We start from the raw sequence: 27410 nt of genomic DNA on the forward strand, positions 1-27410 counted from the left end.
TTCAATCTTTACTATATTTAGTTACAACTTTGATGGTTTTTTTTTCTTCTTCATAGCACTTGATTTTGTCATTCTTTTGACTCATCCCAATTCCAGATGTGATGTAACTTACTGAAAACAGTAATAAAAAAAAAAGAATGTGTGCATTGCTTGTATGTTAGAAATATTGCTGCCAGACAACTTATATATACTCAAGGAACATTTTTCTTTCATTCATATGGCTGAGAAACTGGAAAATATAAAAGAGGGTAATTTCAGTTGGTTAAAAGTAAATCAGGATATACTGGAATTATTGAATGACCACTTTATTAGCATATGTCATACTGGTGTAAACGTGCCATGAAACATGTAGAAGGGAGACAAAGTATTAAAAGGATTGGAAGTGAAAGAATCAGAGGTGTGTCAAGTGATGATTGAGTTAGATGTTAATAAGACTGTGGGAATCGATGACATATCACCACATATTTTTAAGGAATGTGCACAATGTATAGTTATGCCCTTGACCTGGTTATTTAATGAAATTCTTGAAGTGGGTAAAGTTTCCAAGGAGTGGAACATTGGCAAAATAATACCACTACACAAGCATGGTTCTAGGACAGAAGTTTCCAGTTATATACTGGTCTGTATATCTGCAGTTGTAGTCTCAAGGTGTTGGAGAGATTGGTTAGGAATAGAATACAGGATTGGGTTGATTGACATAGTATTCTTTATGATGGTCAGCATGAATTTGTAAATGGTAGGTCTTGTTGTAGCAGTTTACTTGCATTTTATGATAAAGTAAAGTGTGTTAGATAAGGGAGAATCATATGCAGTAATATCTTTGACCTTGCAAAAGCATTCATTAGATTACCGCATGATAAGTTGGTGTACAAGCTGTAGAGGAATGGGAATAAATAGTATATTGGTTAGAGAGATTGGTGATTGGCTCTTTGAACGATACCAGCAGGTTGTGTATGATGGAGCAGTGTCTCAACAAAGGAGAGTAACCAGTGGCATGCCCCTTCCCACAGATTTCTGTTCTTGGGCCTCTGCTGATTAACTTATTTGTAAATGATATAATCATGTGACTGACTGGGAATCTTCAGCTGTTTTCTGATAATGCAAAGTTGGGGAGAATTATTATATAAGCTGTGCTGTTGATCTTAATTCTCTTCAGGAAGATTTGAATAGACGCTTGACTTGAACTAAGGAGTGAGTTTGTAGTTTTAATATTGATAAGTGCAAGGTATTGCATTTTGGAGTGCAAAAATATATGGCTGTGTACTATATTGATGGTGCTGTACTGCAGGAAGTGGATGAAATTTGAGATGTGGCAGTAGACTGAAGTTTAGAGGGCATATTGCAAGTGTTGCAAAGATTGCACATTTAGGGATAGGAAGTACACTAACAAGTAGGGATAAGGAGGTGGTTGTGCCACTGCATAAAGCACTGGATAAACCACATTTGGACTGTTGTGCTCAGATTTCGTCACCTGATTTCATTTTGATGTGTGAACACTGGAGAGCGTCTAGAGACAAGTGACTAAGACAGTATCAGGACTCAAGAATGTTGACTGTGGAGAAAGTTTGAAGGAATGTGGATTGCAGAGTTTGATGGATAAAAGAAAAGAGGTGATAAGATAGAGATGTTTAATTTGGTGAGGAGATTTTATCAGATTAATCCAGAGTAGAAGTTGAGAGAGGAAGAACCAGAGACCATCCCTAGAAGTTATGCAAGAGTGTGGTGAAGAAGAGTGCGAGGAGTAGATTTTTTACACGGAGAACTGTGAGTGGATAGAATGCATTACCAGAATATGTTGTTAATGCAGGGAATCTTATGAATTTTAAGATTCATTATGATAAAGAAGTTGTCAGTTGAATGAACATCCCATAATGAGTCTTCTGACTCCATGCAGTGTGAAGTAATGGTAATAACACACACACACACACACATATAAATCAATTAGTATTTTTTTTTCTTTTCAAAAGGTTATATAGAATCATGTTATATTTTTTATGGGTTAGATGTTGTGGCACTGAGAGTAATCTGTGGGCTGGATCCATCCCATAGTTAATTACATTATTACCACAAATCTGGCCAACAGCAATCTCTTACAGGAACAGATTGTGGCTATGCATACCTTCCTTTTGATATGGCTCATAGAATAAGTTGGAAAAAGATCACCATGCTCCATCATAAATTTAGAAGAGAAAGACTGTTTTCTCTTTTTAGAATCTGCAGCTTCTCTCTGAAATTGGCTTAATTAAAATAAATATGGTTCCATTAAATTTCCCAAAATAGGAAACTAATACTTTGAGATCCTAATTTACATCCTAGGCCATCAACAGGTGCCCACAGTGTGTGTGTGTGTGTGTGTTTTACATCTCATATTGTATTCCCTGATGAATATTGGAAGAATTAAATGATATTTTTAATCTTTTCTTGGTGTTGTTTCACTCCATTAAGCCTCTAACATGATTTAAGGCTAGATTTTACCATATAGATTCACTTTGATGATTTTTGTTTGCATGTTGAAAAGAGTGAAAGAACTCTTAACTCTGAAGGTGAGGAAGATAAACCATGAATGGAAAATAATTAGATAGGTAGCATCATTTAGCAGCTGACTATGGTGGTTAAAGAGAGAGAGAGAGAATGCTAGTGATGAATATGCAGAAAAAAGTGGACAAGAGTTGATGTGAATGAAAAGAAAAAAGAAGTATGTGAAGGATAAAATTATGTTGATAAAAAAAATACTGATGATAACTGAAATGAAACCAACTAGAAGTTAAGAACAAGTAATTCAAGGCTGAGTGAGATGGTTCATTTTAGTCTGTCTGGTGCAGGATAAATACTATTGGGACAAAATATGTAGTTGGTTACTGCCATCCAAAAAGGATGCAAAGAAAGATGTAGATGCTATGTATCAGCAGATTAGCACAATGAATGAAGGCAAGTATTAGGAGGCACTTCTAGAAACAATGTATCAATTGGTTGTAAAGAAATGAAGTGAGAACATTTTCAGTATTACTTTATTGTCACAAGTGTATACATACTGTCAACTACTACTTCTTCATGTATTTGTCCCCTACATTGAGACATTTCCCATATTGGAGTGCAAGTTTTTATATACTCTCATCAAAGTCGTCTGTCATCAGAGCCATCTTCAAGCAAACATCACTGTTGAATTGCTGAGCTGCTAAAAAAATCTCATCAAGTGTAAAGAAAGATAGAAATCACTGAGTGCAAAGTAGGAATATAGAGTGGGTTGAAAGGCTTCCCAGTTGAAATATTCAAACAGCCAGCATATTTGAGCCATACTGTGGGATTGTGCATTGGCATGAATCAAAACAACTCCAGAGTTGAGGAGGCCCTGTTTTGAATAAACTGTTGTAACATTTTTAGTCTTATAGTAGACATCTGCATTTATTGTTGTTCTTTCAGACATTAAGTCAATAAGCAACGCACTTCATTTGTCTGAAAACATGGTACATATGATCTTCCCAGAGGAAAGCATCTGCTTGAATTTTTGTCTTTAGCGATTTACTAGGTTGTCATTGTATTGATTGGTATTCTCTGTTGTCACATGAGAAATCAAAGTTTCACTCTTGTCACAATGCGGTTCATAAATGTTCAAGCAGCTGGCAGTACTGAAAAAAATGTTCAGTGCACAATGCATTTTATTTTGTGTGTTCAGTGAGCATTTTTGGCACTGATCTTGCACCCGGTTTGTAATACTGTAAATGTTCTATGATGGGTTTGTGTAATAAAGAATGAGAAATGTGTGGATGTGTACTTGACACAAAATTGGTGAACCTTCTATTTTCTTGAATCTTTTCATTCACTTAGTCAAGCAGTCAAATGATTAACAACAGACAGCCAGTTTGGTCTTCATCCTGCACATTCATCCTCTCTTCATTGAACTCATGAGTATAAAAAACAAGAAGAGGCAGCTTGAAGCAGTGCCATAGCATAGAAACTACAAGGGAAGGATATCAGTAGTGAATGGGAAATGATTTGAGTGTGATTCAAAGAAGTAATATTGAACTGCATACTAAAGATGAAGGAGATAAGCCCTGAATAGGAATTAAATAGATAGATAGCATCATTAAGCAAGAGCTGCAAAAATATGGAATATAAAGAAAAAGTTATCTATATAGCAGAGTCTCTGGCAACTATCAGGAAAGGAAGGCCAAATCAGATTATAATATGAAATTAGCTAGGCAAGCCAAAGGAAATCTTCAAGAGTTCTTTTGCCATTTGGTGAGGAAGAGGGAGAATGGTTATGGAAGAATAACTTAAATGAATACTCTTATGTATACTTAAATGAAAGCAAAATGAAAGATCATTTTGTAAAAGTGTATCATCCAGATGGAGGAGATATTACAGTAGCCAATGTGGTGGAGACTAGTGGAAGAACAGAGATAGACCATCTGGAAGTTGGTATATTGTGGAACATCAATATGAATACAAAGAGCATCTATAGCTCAGTCAGTTTTGATAATGCCATTTGGTTTTGGTTGGAAAGACGTGGGTTCAAATCCTATCTAGGAATCAAAGAATCTTTATCATGGCTTTTCATCAACTGAAGGTGAGTTAGTTGATCTCACATGGAGTAGCAGGATTTTTCATCCCACAAAACAGACAAACTGGCGAAGAACACATGCAACTGACAACCATAATACGCTATGCAGATAAGATTATTTGTCCTGTCAGAGCATTAATTAGGTTTCAAACATACCAAGTTACTTGGCTGTGACAGGCTATTGAGCCTAACATGGAAGAGAAAATGGGCAATGTGAATACAACAGTGGAACTTGAGGGTATATCATTCTGTATGTTATGGAAAGTGGGGGGGGGAGCTGGAAAGTTCTGATAAACACCTAGGACAAAAAAGTAATTAATTTTATGCCTTTTTATATATCTTAAAAGAAAAAGAACAAATTATTACAATTTGATGAAACATGGGATTAAAGGATTTTAAGATATGTGCTTTCTTGTGGTTATATCAGTTGCTTTAATATGAATTTTGTTCTAGGTATTTATCAGAACTTTCCAGATCCCACTTGTATGAGGATGTGTTAGATAATTTTCAGTGTCTGTGAACAAGATGTTTATTTTGTCCCAGCTATGGCAAGGTCCTGAGGATGTGAAAAGAGGGCAGGATAGTTCCATTATATAAGGGAGGTTTAAAGACAGAGGAAGCAAATTACACCAGTTATTATTTCAGGAGTGATAGTTTAGATTATTCTGGAGAAGTTGATTAAAGGTTGATTCAGGAATAGGTTAATAGGAATATGATACTCTATGGGAGTAGTACAGTTTTGAAGGGATAGGTTCTAAATTACTAAATACTTGCTTTTATAAGTGAAAGTTGAGTTGATAAAAAAAAAATGGCTATACTGTGATACTATTGGACTTTTATATAATTTGAATTAATTGTGAATGGATATGAAGGTGACTGCATAGATAAGAGGATGACTGGCATACAGATATCAGAGAGGTATGTGGTGGAGTAGAATCCAGGAGAATGTGAGTGACTAGTGGAGTGCCACAAAGATCTGCATTGGGACTGCTTCTTTCGGGTAATATCTATCCAGTTGTTTGATAATGCAAAATGATTTAAATAAACTGACAGCATGAGCAAAGAATAATAATGATTTCTTAGTTTAATGTGGCAAAGTATAAGGTTATGCACTTTGGTATGAAAATATTATTATTATTATTATTATTCAGGCGTCCATGGAGTCAAAAGACTCATTGTGGGTCCTTCCTAAGAACATAAAGTCTGTCAAGACTCATCGAGAGGAGGTCCCCCCCCCCCCTAAGAAACACAAAGTCTATCATACCACTCCTTAAACTCATAGACCGTTCTCGCTCCCACCACTCCATCAGGCAATGCATTCCATGGTTCAACCCACCCTCCGCACAAAGAAACCACTCCTTACCCTCTTGCTCACAGTTTGCTTTCGTAACTTCCAGGGATAGCCTCTTGTCATTACTCCTTCCTGCTGTTCAACCAAGCGAAAGAACTCCCCAGTGTCAACCCTGTAACCACCTCTCAACATTTTAAAAGTCTCAATCATATCACCTCTCCTTCTTCTATCCACCAAACTCTGCAGTCTACATTCCCTCAACCAATCCTCATAACTATGCTTGTACAGTCCTGAAACCATCTTTGTATCCTTTCCACAGTTAATTTATCCCCTTCAAATCCTGGGGACCAAATCTGAGAACAATAGTCCAAGTGTGGTCTGATCAGAGACTTATACAATGGAATGATAACCCATCTCTGCAGGTCAGTGTCCTCCTCATAATTGCAGCAATCCTCTGTGTTACCTTCACCATCTTCATCGAGGGGAGGTCTCTCCCTAAGAAACAGAAAGTCTATTATACCACTCCTTAAACTCATTGACCGTTCTTGCTCCCACCACTCCATCAGGCAATGCATTCCACGATTCAATCACCCTCCGCACAAAGAAACCACTCCTTATCCTCTTGTTCACAGTTTGTTACAGAAAGCCCATACTAACCATTATTAAAATATGTCCTCTGAACTTCAACACCCTATCTACCATCACTCCCAAATCTCTAACTTCATCAATTTCCTGCATTTTAGTTTTGCTAACTGTTATGCACAGCATGTAATATTTTCATACCAGAATGCTTACACTTTGCCACATTAAACTAACAAACCATTATCCTTTGCTCACACTATCAATCCATTTAAATCATTCTGCTGTATCTGCACTCTATTGCGCAATATTGCACTCTGTGTATTACAGTTGTTAGCAAAACTGGAAAGTCATCTACAGATACCAGATACAGCAGAATGATTCATGCAACTATATACCTTATATAGTTGCATGATTACCCACTTATTCCTGTTTTGTTGTGTCCCCTTGAATTTCAACTTACTTTCCACACAAATCCAGATTCCTTCCCCTTCCTTAATGCCCCACCAATACAATACAATACTCCTCATCCCATCTCCTTTGGCCAATCACTAACTTTACACTTTGCTAAATTAAACTGATACAGATATACCACCAATTTTCTGGCAATGAATGGTCAGCACCTCCTTTAGTCCAGACAAAATTACAAGAGCACACTTGAAATTCCAGAGACTGCTCAGCTAGTTCACTGGGCTGCCACAGATGGCTTGCATTGCATAAAACCTAAAACACTCACTTAATCATTTATATCTGCAACTGGTGGTGATCCCTTGAATTTAATGATTCTTTGTTTATTTTGCTTACATTTAACTCTAGCTATTGCTTCTAAGCTAGATAAAGTCCAGTGGTGGTGTCAAGTGTAAACCACAATGGTATTGGTTCATCCACTGTTTATGATATAAACAACCAAATGAACAAAATACTGAAATTCTTAGCAGACAGTGATTCTAAGAAATAAATGAGTGTTAGACAATGAAAATGGTAAGAGAGTATTGAAAACATGATCTAGCAAGGATGGAATAATTTCAACAATGTTGGAGTAATGAGGTAGACTTATTTTGATAGCATGTTAATTGAACAAGCTAAGTTATTCCATAAAGAACTTAAATTAGAAATTGAGTGTGAGGATGGCTTTGAAGGTTTAAAAATGAGCATCCCAGTCCTGAGCAACATATATTGCTGATGAAACTAATTGTATTGGTGATGCACATTGTAAAGTGCATTAAGAGCAAAAGATGAAAAGGTCTCAGAATTTAGATAATCTAAGCATAGACTAGCTTAAGGTGTTGAAGTGTAGTAGCAGGCATGCAATAATGCAAGCCACTGATGACAGGAAAAATAAATGCCCTAGGGCTGGCCTTAAAAGATGTTAAAATTTACACATGAAAATAAAAATGACTGGATTACTACTGTGTTAAAAAGATTTTTGTGGCCGAAGCTCGAGGACATTGCAAATCTGTAGCCCTCCAGAATATTGCAAAATTCTTCTCAATTTGAACAACTGTTCATCTTACTCCAGAGCTGAATTCTAGTATAAGAAAAATGTTTATACAGTATATTTACAATATTTCTTATCTAAGACCAAGGAATATTAAGGCTCTATGAAGGCTAAATTTGCTCACTCTTCATGAAACATTTGTCAGATATTGTAAATGCTGCAAATGCTACTGTATTCATTAAAGAATTTACCTAAATTACATGCTTTGGTTTTTTGTAGTGGCTAGGAGAAAGTACAAATGTCAAGACTAAAAAAATGCTGACATTAGTTGTGGTTTGTTTTGATGCTTGATAATTCTCCTGATGAAAATTTTGGCTTTACATATATTTAATCTATGATTTGCAGTAAATAAACCTGTTTTCATTTATACTATACTAATGTATGTATTTCAGAGATGTACTGATGAGTTGTTATTATGAGACTCCTACTGGTTTGACAAACTTTCTAATCTGCAAGGCTCTGGAATCCAGAGTGCCAGAAAATTGGTAGTTTACTGTATTACTATTAACGTGCCCAAAGATCCAGCCTATCCAAATTGTTTTGTAAAATGCTTTCTTACATTTTGTTAACCCACTTTAACATAATATAAAACAATTTTCAGATGAAACACTACCTCTCTGTTTATTGGAGACATAAAATGGCTAGTACCATGATTCATCTCCAGAACAGGATCCATCATGGTTTCTTCCTATGCAATGCAGGTAATAACCTTGTTGATATGCTCAACATACTGTTATTATTAAACTAGCATCTCCTCTATTTGAGAACAGTAGTAAAACAGTTTCCACAGGCTAGCTGGTAGATAGTACAAAACCTGATAGTACCCATACATAGGTTTCCTGATTAGCTACAGAATAATCCTGCTGCTTACTTGCTTGTTCTTTCTGGAAGGAGTCCAAGTATAGCATTGTGGAGTTTGGGTACATTGTGTAGGAGTTATAGGCCTTCACCTCTGCAGCATGCCCCTGCTTTGTACTGTTTCAACCATGAAAGATAACCAAATAAGTACTAGTGTCACTGCAATCATAAAAAAAATGCAATACCAAAAATTTGCAAAAAATAACAGAAATACATTCCCCAGAATAAACCAAAAATAACATCAGAAGTTCACATATAAAAAGAACTTTCACATCAGTTTCACCAACATCTGGGGCATCAGTACAGACATTATGCCTTCCATAAGAAAGGCAGAACATGTGATTTTGTCAGATCAGACATTCCTTACTTAATGTTATTAAACCCAGAATTCCCAATACACAGTCTCTTCTCTGGCTCAAAATTTCCTTGCCCCCTTTGAACCCTCATTTAATGCCTTTACTACTATCCTAATTTAGATGATTATGATGATCTCGGAAAGTTGATTTCATACATTCTAATTACCCAAAGTATGAGAATCCTTGAAAACTGTGTATATAACTCAAACTGGCTCCTCTTCTCTAACTTCACAGATCAAGCTGGAAGGAAAGTCAAATTATTTGTTATCAGTCATGATCTAAACCAAATTGTTCACTTGCTAGTCAGAATACCAGATAATCCTCATCATTTTTCCAATATCCAGTACCTTTTCTTACTCAGCTTGCCTTTCAAATACACTGCAGATATTTACTGTCTTCTTGGTATCTCATAACTTATCACCATTATTCTATGTCACTACAACAGTGCCAACTAGGATACCTCTTGGATTTCTACTCCTCTTTTCCAGTCCAATTGCTGTTTCTACTTTTCTGATCCAAACACTTGTTCCAAAAAAATAACTGAAATAACCCTCATGAATGATGCTCCAGTTCCTCTAGAAAATGTTTCAAAGAAATCCAAATAAAAATTCAGCATATATTCAATGACTGAAGTCAAAACCTTCAGCATCTCACTCAGCCTGCACTAGAGCCCAAAACAAGCGTAAGAAAATTATCAACAAATCCAGACCAGATTTTGGAAGGGCCAAATATAATAAGCTTGTCTCCTGCTCAATTAGTTAAGCCTTTTAGTCCCTTGCTAAGACTATGGGGGTGCAACTTCTGCTGTTTCCTTGTTTCCACCTCTCTCACTTCCTAATGATGCTATGATGACATCTCCCAAAGATAAGGCAGAATTCTTAGCATGAGTCTTTTCTTCCAGCTCTTGTATGGATGATAAAGCAAATATAGCACATATTGCTCCCTGTATGTCCTTGAGTCTTTTGCTAGAAGATGATTAAAAAAATCCTCAGTAGTCATGACACTGATTCAGATGGAATCCCTGCAATTTTGCTAATAACTTTTGCCCCAGAGTTAACACCTATATAAAGTGTTACAGTCACTTTGCATGTCCAACAGCAGGAAAGCAAGCATTTATCCAGCCTGTGCGTAAAAAGATAGAGGGAAGCCATCAAACTATCATCCCATTGCCCTTACCTCATTGCTCTCAGAAGTAATGGAGGTTATCAATAGCCAGCTTCTTCACTGTCTGGAGATCCATCAGTTAATCAGTGATTGTCAGCATGAATTCCACCACTCTTGTTCTTTAGCAGACCTTCTTGCTAACCTCACTCACATTTGGACATAGGCCATGGAAAGGCTGGGAAAAACTTATATGGTTGCCCTTGATATTTCCAAGGGAATTAATCATTGCTAATGTTGAGGCCTTCTTACCAAGATATGCTCTTATCATTCCCCCTCCTACCCTTCTCCCTTTTGTGAGTAGATTGCCAACATTCTCTCTGGTCATTCATTGTGTGCTGTGTTGATGGTTTCCTCTGACCAGATTTCTTTATCGATGTTGGAGTACTCCAGGGTTCTCTGCTTTTGCTCATACTTTTCCTCCTATACATCACTGACCTCACTCTCTCTCACCTCAATCCTATCCATTTTAGATGTCAACTCTCCATTCCTATTTTTTATTCAAGAAGTTCTGTAGTACTCAACTGATTCAAGCTTCAAGATCTTATATATGAACAACATCTTAAACACTGATCATCTCACCATTCTCAGAAGTGAAGATAATCTAGTGAATTGCAGTGCTATCCAAAACACAGTGCTGTCTTATTCCTCAGAAGGATGATCTTGTTGTCACTCCCTTTTACATTTGAAAATTTTCTGTCTCCTATTAAGATCAGTTTTCTCAAGTTAGTAACCAAACTGAAGCAGATGAGATTGAATGATTGATTAGCAAGTTGGATAGGTCACTGGTTGTCAGGTATCAACAAGTTGTGTAAGGTAGTGCAGCATCCTGAAAATGGAAAGTCACTAGTGGTATGTTTTGGAGCCATTATTGTTTAACTTGTATACTAATAATTATTATTATTGTATGGGCACCTCCATGGAGTCCAAAGACTCATCATGGGAGACCCAAACTATCCACACAGTCTGTCATACCTCTCTTTGAACCCACTAACAGACAAAGCACTTATGAATGATTCTGCCAACCCATTTCATTCATTCACAATTTTCCAAGTGAAAAATCTAGTGCTCACCCCCCCCCCACTAACCACACTTTTTACTCAACTTCCAGGGCTGACCTCTTGTTCTGTCCCCTCTAGCCAAGTATTGAAACATTTTCCCTGCATTAATCCTAAAAACTCTTTAAGTAACTTCAATGTTTCTATCATATCCCCTATTTTCTTCTATCAACTGACTTCTGCAGTTCACACACACACATCCTCAATCTATACACATAGGGAATGTTCCACAGACCACTCACCATCTTGGTTGTTTGCGTCTGAATCCTCTCCAACACTTCCTCATCCCCAAGAAACCCCAGGAGACCAGACCTGAGCACAGTAATCCAGATGTGGATGTATCAATTCCATATAAAGAGAAATAACTTTCTTATCTCTACTTGTCAGTGTGTGTGTGTGTGTAAGTTCTTCAATAGCCAAGTAATCTTATGTGCTATTTTAGCAATCCTTTGCTATATGTCCTCTAAACTTCAACTCTTTGTCTACTACTACCACCCCTAAATCTTTAACTTCATCTATTTCCTGGAGTACAGTTTTGGGATGAATAGTTTACAAGCTGCATACCACATTGATGGTACATAGCTTGTAAACTATTCATCCCAAAATGGTTAACTTTACATTTCTCCACATTAAACTAACACCACCCATTATCTTCTGCCCATATTGAGAGCTTATTTAAATCATCCTGCAAGCTCTCCACATTGCCTTGATTAACTACAACTCTACTTAATTTTGCATCATCAGCAAAAACTGATTATTTCTTATATCATCATCAGCAAAAACTGATTATTTCTTATATCATCATCATCAAATTCCTGCCATGTACCCTCAAGGGGTGTACAGGATATGATAGTACTACATGAAAAAAATTACATCTTTACTAACTTCCTATCTACAATTTTCCTCCAAATCAGTCTGTTACTTCTCAAGACTCCAACATTATCAGATCTTATATTTCTATCGTCTAAGGCACTTTGTACCGTATCAATCCACCTATATCTTGGTCTTCCTCTGGGTCATTTTGCTGCCAACCTGGCAGAGAACACTTGTTTTGCTAATCTTTCCTCTCCCATTCTGTTTAGGTGACCATACCACCTGAGATTAGCTCTGCTAACTCATTCCTGGATGTTGACATTGTCAAGTTCTTTCCTAATATCCTCGTTTTTAATATGATATTGCCATTGATGCCATCTGTTCATGCCTATAATTTTTCCCAGGACTCTCATATCTGCAGTCTCTAGTCTTTGGTCAAGTGTTTTACTTGTTTTGCTAATCTTTCTTCGCCCATTCTGTTTAAGTGACCATACCACCTGAGATTAGCTCTGCTAACTCATTCCTGGATGTTGACATTGTCAAGTTCTTTCCTAATATCCTCGTTTTTAATATGATATTGCCATTGATGCCATCTGTTCATGCCTATAATTTTTCCCAGGACTCTCATATCTGCGGTCTCTAGTCTTTGGTCAAGTGTTTTACTTCTGACCCAGCTCTCAGATCCATAAGTTAAAACTGGTTTGAACACTGTCTTGTATACAGATAATTTAGTGTTCCGACTAATTTCTCTCTTATTCCATATAAATTTATTCAATTGACTTCCTACCATACCAGTTTTGCTGATTCTGTTGTCTATTTCTATATTTAATTTACCATCTTCAGTAAAAATCGTGCCTAAGTAACTGAAATGTTTCACTTGTTCCACAGATTCTCCATTCACAACACAGTTGACATTTTCAATGATTCTGCCTATTTTCATTGTCTTTGTTTTTTTATTGCTGACCTTCATACCATATCTATTACAACAGCTATTCAATTTAGTCAGAGAATCTTGCAGACTTGTAGTAGATTTATTTAGAAGTATAACATCATCCGCATAAAGCAAAGAGCTGACATCGACATCTCCAATTTTGATATCATGTTTAATACCATTTTCCTTCATAATGTGATCCATACAGATAATGAATAACAGAAGGGATAATGTACATCCCAGTCTCACACCAGATTTAACATTAAACCATCTTCCTGTACTTCCTTCAATTCTAACTGCTGACTTACAACTCAAATAAAGATTAAGTATTGCTTGATATAATGCCCCATTGACACCATATAACTGTAGCATATTGAATAGCTTCTCTCTTGGCACCTTGTCATATGCCTTTTCCAAATCGACAAAACTTAAATACAGATCTCTGTTATATTCCCATGCTTTCTCGACTATTTGTCGTAAAGTGAAGATCTGATCCTGACAGCCTCTATTTGGCCTGAATCCAGCTTGTTCTTCACCAAGCTTTTCTTACAATTCTTCTCAACTGTTTCTCAAGTATACTTGTATAGATCTTGCCAGGAACACTCAGTAGGGAAATACCTCTGTAATTCTCACATTCAGTTTTATTTCCCTTTTTATATATGGGTACTATGAGAGCTCTACTCCAATCATCGGGAATTCGTCCCTCTGTGCACGCCTTCTGAACTATGCAGGGCAGCCACTGTAAGACTTTTATACCACCATACTTCAGCATTTCTGGTCGAATATCATCTACTTCTGTTGCCTTTCCACATTTCAAGCCTTTGATGACTTTTTCTACTTCAAGTATGGATATGCATTCCTGACTGCATGCCTGTTGAGTGTTTTTTACCACTGTGCTATCACTACTTGTTTCATTTAGCAATTTTTTTAGCACCTCCCTTATGCAAGGGAATTATTTTATCCTCTTTCCACTCCAATGGAACTCTACCACAGCTGAAATTAAGTTAAAGGGCTTAGTCAGAGGCATTACCAGTTCCCTTGCACATTCTCTTGAAACAATAGCTGATATCCCATCTAATTCTACACCTGTATTTACGCCTAAGCTCTTCCACATCACTTCTATTATTATTGTCGCAAGCACTTCCATCCATTTCCTGATTATTCCTGGTAACAAGTCCTCATTTTTGGAACATCCTAACCTTTCATTGCACTTCTCGTAATACATTCCTTCTTATTATTTAATCTAACACTCCATAATTCTTTACAGTTTTCAGGTGCATACATAAAACAAAATCTTTTCACACACTGTGAAAAGTTCAGGGGAGAACTCAATCTCTGAGTTGAAACCTTTCACTTTGCTGGCATACATGTCTTTACTGCTGCCATTTTTGTAACATTAACTAGCACTTTTGCATTAATCAAAATAACAACCAATGCAAGCACTTTTAGAATCACAATACCACAGTACAATGATTACATTCAGTCTGACTATCACACAAAACACTATTATAAAAATCTAATCGATATAATTAAGAAAAAAAAAAACACTTTGTAACGCCATTTGAATACTTCTATTATCCTTTACTTTCCTCAAATTCCTTTTTTATTATCCAAGTCATTTGTGCATACAACTACTTAATGTAACTTTCGACTCCATGGAGGCCTGAATAATAATAATAATAACTGTTTTGAAGAAAATCCTTTAATATTACAGAAAGATTGACAAAGTTGCTTTTGTCTGAGCTTTTTTTAAAATATTTTAATGATTTGTAACTTTTTTTTTTTTGTTTAATTGCTTTAAATAACAAATGAAAATAATCTTAGGTATTTATTTCTAGTTACTCCATAAATATTTACTGTACAGCCTTATCCCCAAAATATATTTCTCTGATTTTATTATTATTTTTATATTTGTTCAATGATGATGTAAAAACCAGTCCAAGTCCATAATAGATCATTTGGAATGAATCTATTATTGCAAAATTATTTGATGTATTCAGGAATTTGGATAATAAGTAACTTTTATGAAAACTGAATTAAACTTTGTCTTAATATTTTATTTTCTTTCATGATCAATTTTCAATTAGGGTACTGATCCTGACAAATATGAATTACTTCAGAAAACACAAGTTCTTCAAAAGCGACTAAGTTCCAAAGCTCAAGAGGTATCAGAACGTGACTTACAGCTTGCAGAGAAGGACCATCATATCGAGGAATTACAAAAATTATTATCTCGTCAGCCGAGTCCTGAAACAGCACATCAGTTACAATTATGTAGGAAACAGCTAAGGGACAAAACTCAGCAGATGAAGGTTAGTATATTCATATGAAAAGTTAAAAATAAGTGTATATAGGTTTCTTCTAACTTGTGTATTGTTCCAATAATTAACGATGAATAAGTAGCAAACAGATAGAGACAGTACTTCTGTTTTAACATCAAGCTGTTATTTATCCACAAACTGATTAGGACAAGTTATTGTTATTATTATTATTATTAACCTAAGACCTCATGGAGTCAAAGACTCATCTAGGAGGCTCTTTTGTCGTACACACTGTCCATCAAACATCATACCATTGTTGTCAACCCAATTCTGGATCCTAGTTCTCGCCAGCCTCTCCAACACCTTAACCATAACTGACACACAGATAGGCCTATAAGTTGATGTTTGAGTTCCATCACCTCCCTTATGAAGCAGTACAATCTTGCCCTTTTCCACTCTTTTGGAACTCAACTCAGTGCAAGACTCATGTTAAAAAAATATATGAAGACAGATGCCAACTCCCTGGCATATTCCTTCAAAATACGTGCCGATATATGATCAAGTCCCACAGCCTTGTTAACATTAAGTTTGCTCAATTCCTCATATACCTCTTGCTCACTTACAGTCAGTTTCTCCTCCTCATCATCAACTGTTCTCAAACTCTCCATGATGTTATATTCACAAGAATGAAAGACCTTTATGAACTGTTCATTAAATATTTCCACTATATCTTCTGCAACAGTTGTTCTTATACCATTTTGTCCAATCAATGTCATCCTTCCATAATCTTTTTTTTTTTTTCTACTGGCTACATATCGAAAGAACTCCCTAGGATTCTTTTTGGCTTCATTAGCTAATTGCTGCTCATACTTCACTTTTGCTATCCTTACCAACCAAGTAACCCTCCTTGCCTGTTCTTTGTAATCCTCATGGAATTGATTATTACCACTCCTCTTATGCTGCCTTCATAATGCCTTTTTTCCTCTGTATCTCTGTATCACATGCTTAATCTCTTCATTCATCTATTTCACATCTACCTTATTTAACCTTTTGTCATAAATTGACAAAATACTTGGAATACATTCTACTAGACAGTTCTTGAATATCTGTAATCTGCACTAATCTCCTTTCCAGCTAACTCCTCATTCAATGCTACACTTGCAAGCTTCTCCTGAGCTCCTCATAATTATCAGCCTTGTAGTTCCACATATACCTTTTCCTCACAGAGGTCCTCACACTGCTGGCAACCACCCAGTTAATCACTTCATGGTCACTCTCACCAATTGGAGGGCGATTTGACATCTCATTTATAATTACATTCTTTGATGAGATGATCAAATTCAAGATCCTAAATCCTAGTGTGCCCTCGGTTAAATACTGTCTGAGATAGTTGTCTCTCAAAAAAACAAATTATCTTATCATCTCAGTCTATATTGCCATAATTAAAATCACCCATAATGATCAACCTTTCTTATTTGCTTGGCTAATTTGATTATACCTTTCATGGTTACTACCATCCACATTGCTAGGTCTATAACAACATCTGACTAAGTATTTCATTCTATTCACCTCTGTCTCACACCATACTGCCTCAAAACCACTGGCACTGTTTCACTCTTCCATCTCTACCTTGTATGGACATAACTTTTTCTCTATCATCAATAGCACTCCCTCTCCCTTTTTACTCTTTCTATCTTCACAAAACATACTCTATTCCTGTCATCCAACCATGTCTCACTTATTCCAACAATTTTGGTGAACAGACGCAATTAATGCAACTTATTTCTTACATTTCTAGTATTTGTATACAAATATAGCAGCTCATTCCTGGATCTATATATATATCTATAGCTAATTCCAGTAATACCACTTATTTGATGTGACTTCTTCATGCTTAACTTGAGCCATTTCTTTTTCTTCTTATTCATCTTTGAACCTTCTTTAGATCCAACTGTCCTTTGATTCCAGGTCATCCCCTCCCTTTTTGTCTAAACATGCATTCATATCCTCTTGGAGCATCTACCTTTCTCACGCTGTGCTCCTCTGTCCACCCTGAGCCTTCCCATTTCTCAGGTGGATGAGCACTACACACCTAGCACACCCAGAACATATGCCCCTGATATATATATATATATATAGAGAGAGAGAGTAAAAACTAAAGATTTTTATTTATTTTAGAGTTTGGCATCTCAAGTAAATATGTATGAATCTTGTGTATCTGAGTACAAAGATGAAATCAGCAAACTTACTAATGAAATGCGGGAAATGAAGAAAAATTTGTACCTTTTAAAGAAAAAAAAGGAGCAGAGCAAGTAGGTTTAACACTAGTTATTATTTTTGCTTTTTGAATTTTTTATGTATAATGTAAGTTAAACCTTGGCAATTTATAGCATCTTTTTTAGTATTAGCATTATTTACATGGTCCTATAGATTAATCATAGGAGGTCAGCCTCTCCTGAGCACAGTGAATAGTCTACTTTGATTTGAATACAGTTGGCATTGGGTCACTCACTATCCACTCTGGCAGTGCATTCCACTCTCTATGCAAAAAATAATTCTCACTTCCTTACATGACCTTTATATACAGCTTTCAGGATGACCTCACATTCTCCCTCCACCTATTGTTCTGTACAATAATTCTCCTATTATCCATCTGATTGGCCCTCTCATTATAAGGTAGAGGGTAGTATCCAGCAAAAACAATATAAAGGGCAGGTTAGAAAGTGGTAGTAAGGGAAATGGTACAACATACATTGCAATTAGCCAATCAGACAAAAAAAAAAAAAAAACCTAGAGAATTATTTTGTTCTGGTCAGGAAAAGAAAGACGTTATGATAGACTGGTAACCATTGCAGAGTTGTGGTTGTCTGAAAAATTCATCAAGATATTTCATCCTCATAAGTATGATCTCATGCAATTGCAATAACTGAGTGAGGAAGAATTGACAGAGGAGGACAGGTAGTAAGTGCAGAAGAGATATATGAGGAATTAAGTAAATTGTATTAATAAATCAATAGGACTCGGTGACATCACTGCATATTGAGAAAATATTCCAGAGGGCAAATGGACATGGTGGCTGATATTTGGACCAGGAAATTGAATTTTTTTTTTTATTTTCGTTCCACTTTATTCCACTTTGATATAGGACATATCTGGATTTCTGTGCACATGCCTAGAGACAATTGTGCCCTTTGGGAAAGACATGAGGTCAAATCCCATCTAAGATGTGAAGAATCTTTATTAATGCTTTTCAATGGAATGTGAATTATCCAATTTTATATTTCCTCCCAGAAACTCACGTTTTTCATCTGACAAACCAGCTGGAACACACGGAGATAATATTTGCAGTCCTGTTAAAAGTGCATTAGTGCTTAAGAAGCTAATTTATTACACTGTGACAGGCAATGGAGCCTGAACACACAAGAGAAAATGGGAGTGGGATGTTTAGTTATCTAGGTTTCTTGAGAGTGGAGAAATGGTGGAGTTGATGATCAAGAGCTGAGTGATGTGTAGAATACCCCCCCCCCCCCTATGAAGATTTGTGAATTACAGAATTTGGTTACAGAAGTTAAGTTACTAAAATGTTTTTATAAGGATTCATTGATGTAGAGAAAATTTTTCAGAAACTGGCTGGAGAGAAAGAAGAGGTTAATTCTGGAAATTGAGTAAAAATTGGCAAGAACATCAGGACTACATTTTTCACTTCGTGTTCAATGGGTGGAATGCACTCTAGAGACTTGTGAATGCTTGTTATGTGAATTTTTCCAAGGAGAGGTACAATAGTTATAATGTGGTACTCTGTGGGGATTGCAATGCAGCATTAAACTAACATTTAATTTATTCTTATGTGCTGTCAGCATTCCATTAAACCATATGATATGAGCTTCGACCAGCAATTAAGCCTAAATACGTAAATATTCTCCTTTCCCCCTTGAGACTTCCTCATGCTTATTTGTTCCCCAAAACAAGACTAGTTGATCACATTCACCAAACAGGAGAAAGGATGATTTATCAAAATCAAATCCAGAATTGCTAGTGTTTGCCTTCCACCACATTCTGCCTAAGATAGTTATTATTCCTTAGGAATTCCAGGAATTTGAGTTACATTATTACCATATGTTGATTGCTCTTCCAATCTATATGATTATAGTTAAAATCTCCTATGTTGGTCACCCACTTTGCACTCACTAAGATAAACTATCTAAACATTTCCCACCCATCACTTTATTTCTGGCCTATAGCAACATCTGACTAAAGAGTCTATCTTGCTCATCTATGTCTTGCATAATACACTCTCAAATCTACCAGTGTCATTTCTATCCTGGTTCTCTGAAAGAATATGCTTCATCTATTGTCAAACCAAGTCTCTCAATTTCATAAACTCATTACTTTTATTCCTGATCCTCCTGGCATTTTTTTTATTATTATTATTATTATTCATGCCTCCATGGAGTCAAAAGACTCATTGTAGGAGATCCTTTCTAAGAAACACAAGTCTATCAAGACTCATTGAGGAAGGACACTCCTAGGAAACACAAAGTCTATCATACCACTCCTTAAATGCATTGACCGTTCTCACTCTCACCACTCCATCAGGCAATGCATTCCATGGTTCAACCACCCTCCATGCAAAGAAACCACTCCTCACCCTCTTGCTCACAGTTTCCTTTCGTAACTTCCAGGGATGGCCCCTTGTCATGACTCCTTCCCGCTGTTCAACCAAGCGAAAGAATTCCCCAGTGTCAACTCTGTAACCACCTCTCAAAAGTTTAAAAGTCTCAATCATATCACCTCTCCTTCTTCTATCCAACAAAGTCTGCAGTCCACACTCCCTCAGACGATCCTCATAACTAATATTGTACAGTCGACACCATCTTTGTACCCTTTCACAGTTAATTTATCCCCTTCAAATCCTGGGGACCAGACCTGAGAACAATAGTCTAAGTGTGGTCTGATCAGAGTCTTATACAACGGAATGATAACCCTTTTATCTCTGCAGGTCAGCATCCTTCTCATAAATGCAGCAATCCTCTGTGTTACCTTCACTACCTTTGCAATATGTCCCCTAAGTTTCTATCAATCATCAAACCCAGATCTCTTATCTCTCCTACTTCCTGCAGTTTAACTCCTCCCATAGAGTATGCAGTGTCCCAAACCTCAAGACCTTACATTTTGCTGCATTAAACTGATATCCCCATTCATTTGCCCATCTATCTAGCTTATTCAAATCCTCTTGCAGGGCTACCACATCTGCACTATTACTAATAACCCTTCCCGGCTTCGCATCATCTGCAAAAGCAAACAACCAAATATCCCCTTGCAATCCACGGACAATGTCATTGATATAAAAGTTAAACAATATAGATCCCAGTACTGAGCCCTGTGGAACCCCACTTGTAACCTTTTGCCTCTTTGATATTGCTCCACCATACACAACTCTCTGATACCTATCAGACAACCAATCCTGAATCCAGTTGACCAATCTGACATCCAGACCCATGTGCTGCAACTTGAATATCAGCTTATCATGTGACATGCTGTCAAATGCCTTTGCTATGTCTAGGAAAATGGCAGTATATGCCTTTCCCTCATCTAATGCTCTTGTAACTTTATCATAAAAGATTAGCATATTGCTAAAACAAGAGCACCCCTTCACAAATCCATGTTGACTCTCACTGATAACATTACTCTCATCTGCCCAATGCTGTATGTGGTCCCTCACTACTTTCTCAAACATCTTACTAACTACTGATGACACACAAACTGGCCTATAATTAGACACTTCCAGTCTGCTACCGCCCTTATGCAATGGCACTATCTTACCTTCCTTCCATGCCATGGGCACCTTTCCCGCAGCCAGACTTTCACTGAAAAGCCATGTCAAGGGCACTGTCAGTTCCTTAGCACATTCTTTCAAAACTCATGGTGAAATACCATCCAGTCCCACAGCTTTACTAACATCCAGAGTACCCAGTACGTGGAACACACTCTCCTCCTGCACCTCTAAACCTGAACCTGTTCTATCCCTCTAGTATTCAAACTGACTCCTCCAGTATGAAATACTCCAATAAAGTGTTCATTGAACAATTCCACTATGTCCTCTGCATCAGTCACTCTATTCCCATTTTATCCCTCAATGTCACCACAGTGTTTTCTCCTCCTACTGGCCACATAACTAAAAATTCCCTAGGATTTTCCTTGGATCTAAGGGCCAATCTTTTCTCATATTCCAGTTTCGCTTTCCTTACCATACTAGTCACTCTTCTGGCCTGTGTCTTATATTCTTCGTGCATCTTCTCTTCACCTGTCTCCTTATATCTCTTCCATAGCCTCTTTTTTGCATGTAGCTCCTGTTTAATATTGTTTGTCATCCATTTATAAACAGAAAAAGTCAGTGCACTGTCAGTTTCATATCTATTGTTACTCTCCCCATTCTATATACAGACTTCCATAACCCAAGCCACAATCCCTGCACAAGGCTATCATGGCTATCTTCTATAGCTTCCTACTGCCATAATACTCGCACTTGCTCAGAGAATATTATGTTTTCTAATGTCTTGCATTCTTCCATGTTCATTGCAAACCATCTTTTGCATATATGTTTCTGCCATTAATGGATTACAAACATTCACACATTTAAGACCTCTCTTCCTGCATATTTCTTCAGTACATTATCTCCACTCATCTTCTCAACTCTGTAATATCATATTGAGGTAACACATCACTTATTCTCCTCTTTCACTTTTCTGCTACGCAGCCTCAAATACAGGGTGTTTCAAAAAGAATGTCCCAATATGAAAATTGTACTTTGTCCCGATTTGAAAATTTTCAAATTGTAATTTGAAAGTTGTTTCAAATTTGAATAACTGCACCACATTTTCATTATTAAATATAATTATTTGAAATCGGGTCATTCTTTTTGAAACACCCTGCACTGCTCTCAAATTTTCTTCTTTCTCTCACACTTTCTTTCAGGTAATTTGTACCAGTCGTCTCCATCAACTCATTTGTGCTTTGACCTCTCTTCATTGCCATAGTTACATTATTATTCTTTCTAGGCAAGCACTCCTCTAAAATTCTATTCTGCACATCTAAATCAACATCCTCATGCATTCTACTCCTCACAGCTTTATTCCTCTTACACTAGCATCTCATGCTCTATTGACTTTTCATTTCCTCTCTCTCTCTCACACATATACACTTTTATTTCACGTTCCATCTCTCCTCCTTTGCTCTTCCATTCTCTTTCTCTAATTCTGCTGACTTTCTCCTGTACAATTTTGCTCTCCTAACAGCAGCCTACTTTATCTCACCCTTTTAATCTCTCCATTTGTCCTCCTCAGCTGAGCTCCATGCCTTCCTACCTTTCTCAGCACCTCTGTTTTTCTCTCCAAGAATCCTGCTCTTACTTTATATTATTCACATAAGCAAACTATCCACTACAACTACTATATTTTCATCTGTCAAAATGATCATCATTAAATCTGCAGACATCTCGTGAATGTTCTCCTCACCTTCAATCATTCTACTTGTATCTTTCTACCAGCACTCACTTATTTTCAACACACTGCTGCTAATGCCATTGCTAAAACTTGATTAACATAGTCACTGGTCATTCTTGGTGGATAACCAATAAATTAATATAAAATATAATAATTTATTTTATAATGGCATCATAATAAGCATGCTGTATGCACAGTATTTACATAGAGGTATAACAACATCCTCAAAAACAGTACATTACTACTACTATGCTGACCCCAAAACATATTTTCACTTTTTTTTTAATGTATAGTAAACTAAATATTTTAAATATTTTAGTTTACTAAATAAACTAAACAGCAGAGAAAGCTAGGAGAAAAAACAAAAACATATATACTTGCTTTGTTGATTTTCAAAAAGCATTTGACAGTATTGACCAGAAAGTGACATTAGCAGTTCTGGAATCCTATGAAATTGATAAAAAACTAATAGCTATATTAAAAGATGTTTATCAGAATGCAGTTGCAGCAATTAGAATAGGTGATGATTTGGGGAAATGGTTTAAAACAAGCAGAGGTACTAGACAGGGAGACCCAATATCATCGAGCATTTTCATCACACATTTAGAAAGAGCAATGGACAAATTGAAGGAAGATGCCAAAGAAATATCTGTACACGGAATGAGAATTAACAATCTGAGATTTGCAGATGATATTGTTATTGAAAAAGACGAAAGAGAACTACAAAAAACACTGAAACTGTTAAATGAGGAAGGGAAGAGATTTGGACTTGTTATGAACTTGGAAAAAACAAAGACAATGGTATTTGGTGAGAAGAACATGAAACAAAAGATACAAGTGGATGGAACTGATATAGAAAATATAGAACAATTCACATATTTGGGAAGTAAACTGACATATGACTTGGACTGTAAAAAAGAAATAAAGATCAGGATTGCAAAGGAAAGAACAAATCTGAAGGCCATGGATAACATCTGGAAAAGTAAAGTGATCAGTCTGCAAACAAAACTAAGAGTACTGGAAACATGCATCTTCAGCAGTGTACTGTACTGATCTGAAACATGGGTAATAAATAAAGAATCAAGAAAAAGAATTTTGGTATTTGAAAGAACTTGTTACAGAAAGATTCTAAGAATAGGATGGGTACAGAAAATCACCAATGAAGAGCTCTATCAGAAGATACAACCAAAACAGAATCTAATGCATAAGATTATAAAACGGAAGCCAATTATTTGGACACATCTGTAGAATAAGTGAGGACCGGAAGATAAAGACATTTATGTTTGGTATTTTGGATGGTTTAAACAAAAGAGGTAGACCATACAGAGAATGGATAGACAATATAAAAGACTGGTGTGGAATGGGTGTACAAAAACTGCGACACTGTGCACTGGACAAAGACAAGTGGAAGAAGATAGTGAAACAGGCATCAGACATCAACGGGCAGTGAGCCCATGATTCGTGACGATGATGATGAAACTAAATATTAATTCTAAAATATGAAATTAATGAATCTATAACAATCACTAATTACGCTGCAAATGCTGCCCTAATAAGTGAGCTATATTACTAATTCCACCTTTGATCTCTACAGGTTTTACTCATGTTGTTACTGTTGATGTTTAATAGCAAAAATAAATGTCTAGAGATAATAAGTTAGTTTAAATAATCTAATCTTTAAAGGTGCCTGTGACATAACTATAAATAATATAATTTATTATTTAAAGTTAGTTTAGATAGTTCATTCTCTAGATGTTGTCTCCTTTAAGCATCAATTGAGTGAAATCAATATCTAAGCCTTTATACCAGATCTGCTTGTTTTAATTTTTTTCTGATGCTTATTTTTATTTTATTTTATTTTTTTCCATCCTAGTATCAATTATTCCATTCTTCTTAGTTTAGTCTGCAAATGCTGTTTGGTCATCTCATAACTTGTTGTGCTTTCAAACATTAACTTTTCTTTTCTGTATATATTTTTCTCATTAACTTTCTTTCTAATAACCTGTTTATCATTTCAGGGAGGAAAGTTAAGATAATAGATGAAGACAAATGATGTGGTTCTTTTTGCTTCATTGTGATTGAATTCTTTTTTTTTTATATACAAAATAAAATGAGAAGATTCTTCAGCAACTGCCAAGCTTCAAAATGATTGGATGCAAATAAAATTATGAATCAAAATAAATAATTTATATTTATATATGTGAAGAGACATTAGTGGGATCGTGTTATACTGCAAGTATATACATTACAGTTAAGCATCATGAATCAGCAATAAAAAAGAAAACTATCATTTTGTAATGTATCATATACAAATAAGTGCTTCTGATAATTTCTGACAATTATTATATGAGTACAGTGTTAAAGAATACAGTTGCATATATTTTAAATAAAATATATAGATTTGTTAAATGTCTACTTGTGCATTTATTCACTTCAAAGTAAAAAAAAAAAATGAAAGCAAGAAATCTGTATTTCATGAAACAAACTTTTTTTCCACTAATGTAGTCAATTTTCATCTTAATATAATCACAGTTACAGTATTGGAAGATTTAAAAAAAAAACATTTATTATATACTGATGGAATACTGTCCTTGCAAATGTGCCATCACAAGCATGCACCTTGCTTTACACAAAGTGCATCCCAAGTTCCCATCTAATTGCATATTTAAAATATACAGTTAGATGGGAACTGCAATGGAAGAACTCACTTCAGTCCCAAAATGCACCTCACTAAAGAAAAAGAATCAACTTCTGCACTTCTCATCTACATTAGGCATGAAGGTTTCTCTAGGGATGCAACAACTCTTCATAAAGAGAGCTATTTCTAGGTCACAATGCCTAATGAACACATTCCTCAAAGACACACAACACTCAATGATGGCCCATTCCACACACCGTGTAGAGAGATACAGTACTGTTTTTTCTGTAATTATGTGTTACTTTCACTAAACTGTTTTAGTTGGAATAACTTTTTCTGTTCTTTCTCTGATTTGAATCTTATTAAAACAAAGTGTGACTAACTACCAGATATATATGGAGGCACTAATCACTTGCGACTAATTTCAGTTACCACATATCCTCTGATGGCAGCATGACTGTCACAGTAGTTATAAATTGGTCACACATCTTTTGAGTTGGCACCACTAGCATCATGGTTTTTCATTCTTTATTATCATATGACTTTTGTGTTCAGCAGAAGTGGAAAGTTTTTTCATTTGGTTATAATATAAATTCAACTCGCCAAGAAATTATATTATTTAATCCTTTATCCAAGCATACGCAAACAAAGCTTGTGCATGAAGCACCTTCATGACCAGGCTACTTGTATATAGAGGCTAACAACTTCACATTAATTGCCTTAGTATCCCATGATGCAAAACACCCATCCTTTTAGGGGTGTGTAATGCTATGCATTTTGGGAAGAGCCACTACCTAGACCAGTGTCAACTTCGACTGAAGTCCCATCAGTTGGAAGTTAGACCAAGAAATGACACTAAGGTTCAAGTAACGAAGAAGTCATATATTTCCCATTGTTGTGTCGTCCCTTCTCCTTTTATTATGTTATTGTGTGTCTTGTATCTCTCTCATTGATATATCGGGACAACTTATTCAATTTTAGCCTTTCTTATTACAGTCGCAATATCAAGTTCTATCGCATATGTCTCTACGTTAAGTAGGTTGCGTCATTGTTATGTGATCCACATTAATAATAAACTTAGCCTTATGTCTCGCTTCTCTTATGCTCCTTCTTATGTAGCTTAACCTTTAAGGGCCACCAGAAGTTTACCCGTTCCATGAATTCTATAAATTATCCTGAATACTCAGGCAAATTTATTTTTTCACTGCACCAGCCTGAGCCTTAAAGTTAGAGATAGACACTGCCTTTAGGTTAATTATAGAATATCAGGTGCTACTAACAATATAAATTAAATTCCTAGAAACCTGGGCTCTCTGGTATAATTTTACTCTTATTTGCAGTCATGCCCTTACTTTCAATTCAATTTCCCCCCCCACACACACACGTTCTTAGGTTCGATATTTTATGAAGGGTCAGGGTCAGTCATCATGATCAGAAACACATATAATTAAAGAATCAAAACATTTATTAAATTCAATTAGTAATGCCATACAAGTTAAATTGATCATCAAATCTAATGTTAAACCTCTACCTTTCATTCACTCTCTCTGTCTTAAATCATTTTAGTACTCTACTTCAAAGTATCAGCAAAATTCAATATCTCAATAACTCAATACATATTACAATTTATGATTACAATTCATTTTTGACATTAAGGTACTTTAACACATTTTTATAACCTCTCTCTCTCTCGGGATAAACATGAGAGAATCTCTATCTGGTTGAAAGTCCTTAAAGTTCGCTTCAAGAAAACATAGTCATTCACACAGGTCTTAAATCCTCACTCTTTCTTTTAATACAAAGTTCAGATTGCGTTCTCTTAAATGTTAGTCAATTCTCAAAAGGGGCTAGAACAAGTGAGAGTACTTATCTTATCCTCACTCTTTCTTTTAATACAAATTTC

At 36.0% G+C, this 27410-nt stretch overlaps 1 protein-coding gene across 1 annotated transcript in view; it reads left to right on the top strand.

Annotated features, from left to right (window-relative positions):
- The window catches only part of LOC150110373 (cilia- and flagella-associated protein 58-like), a 133573-nt gene extending 115890 nt beyond the window's left edge, over positions 1-17683 (top strand). Inside the window, exons 11-12 of the mRNA XM_090396969.1 lie at positions 15194-15418; positions 17546-17683. Of these exons, the coding sequence (XP_090253095.1) occupies positions 15194-15418; positions 17546-17683 (363 nt within the window). The remainder of the gene's footprint in view (positions 1-15193; positions 15419-17545) is intronic.
- Positions 17684-27410: the final 9727 nt, after the last annotated feature.

The sequence above is a fragment of the Typopeltis vanoorti genome, chromosome 1 (assembly GCF_054136105.1).
Source record: "Typopeltis vanoorti isolate ZY-2024b chromosome 1, IOZ_Tvanoo_1.0, whole genome shotgun sequence".
Lineage (NCBI taxonomy): Eukaryota > Metazoa > Arthropoda > Arachnida > Uropygi > Thelyphonidae > Typopeltis > Typopeltis vanoorti.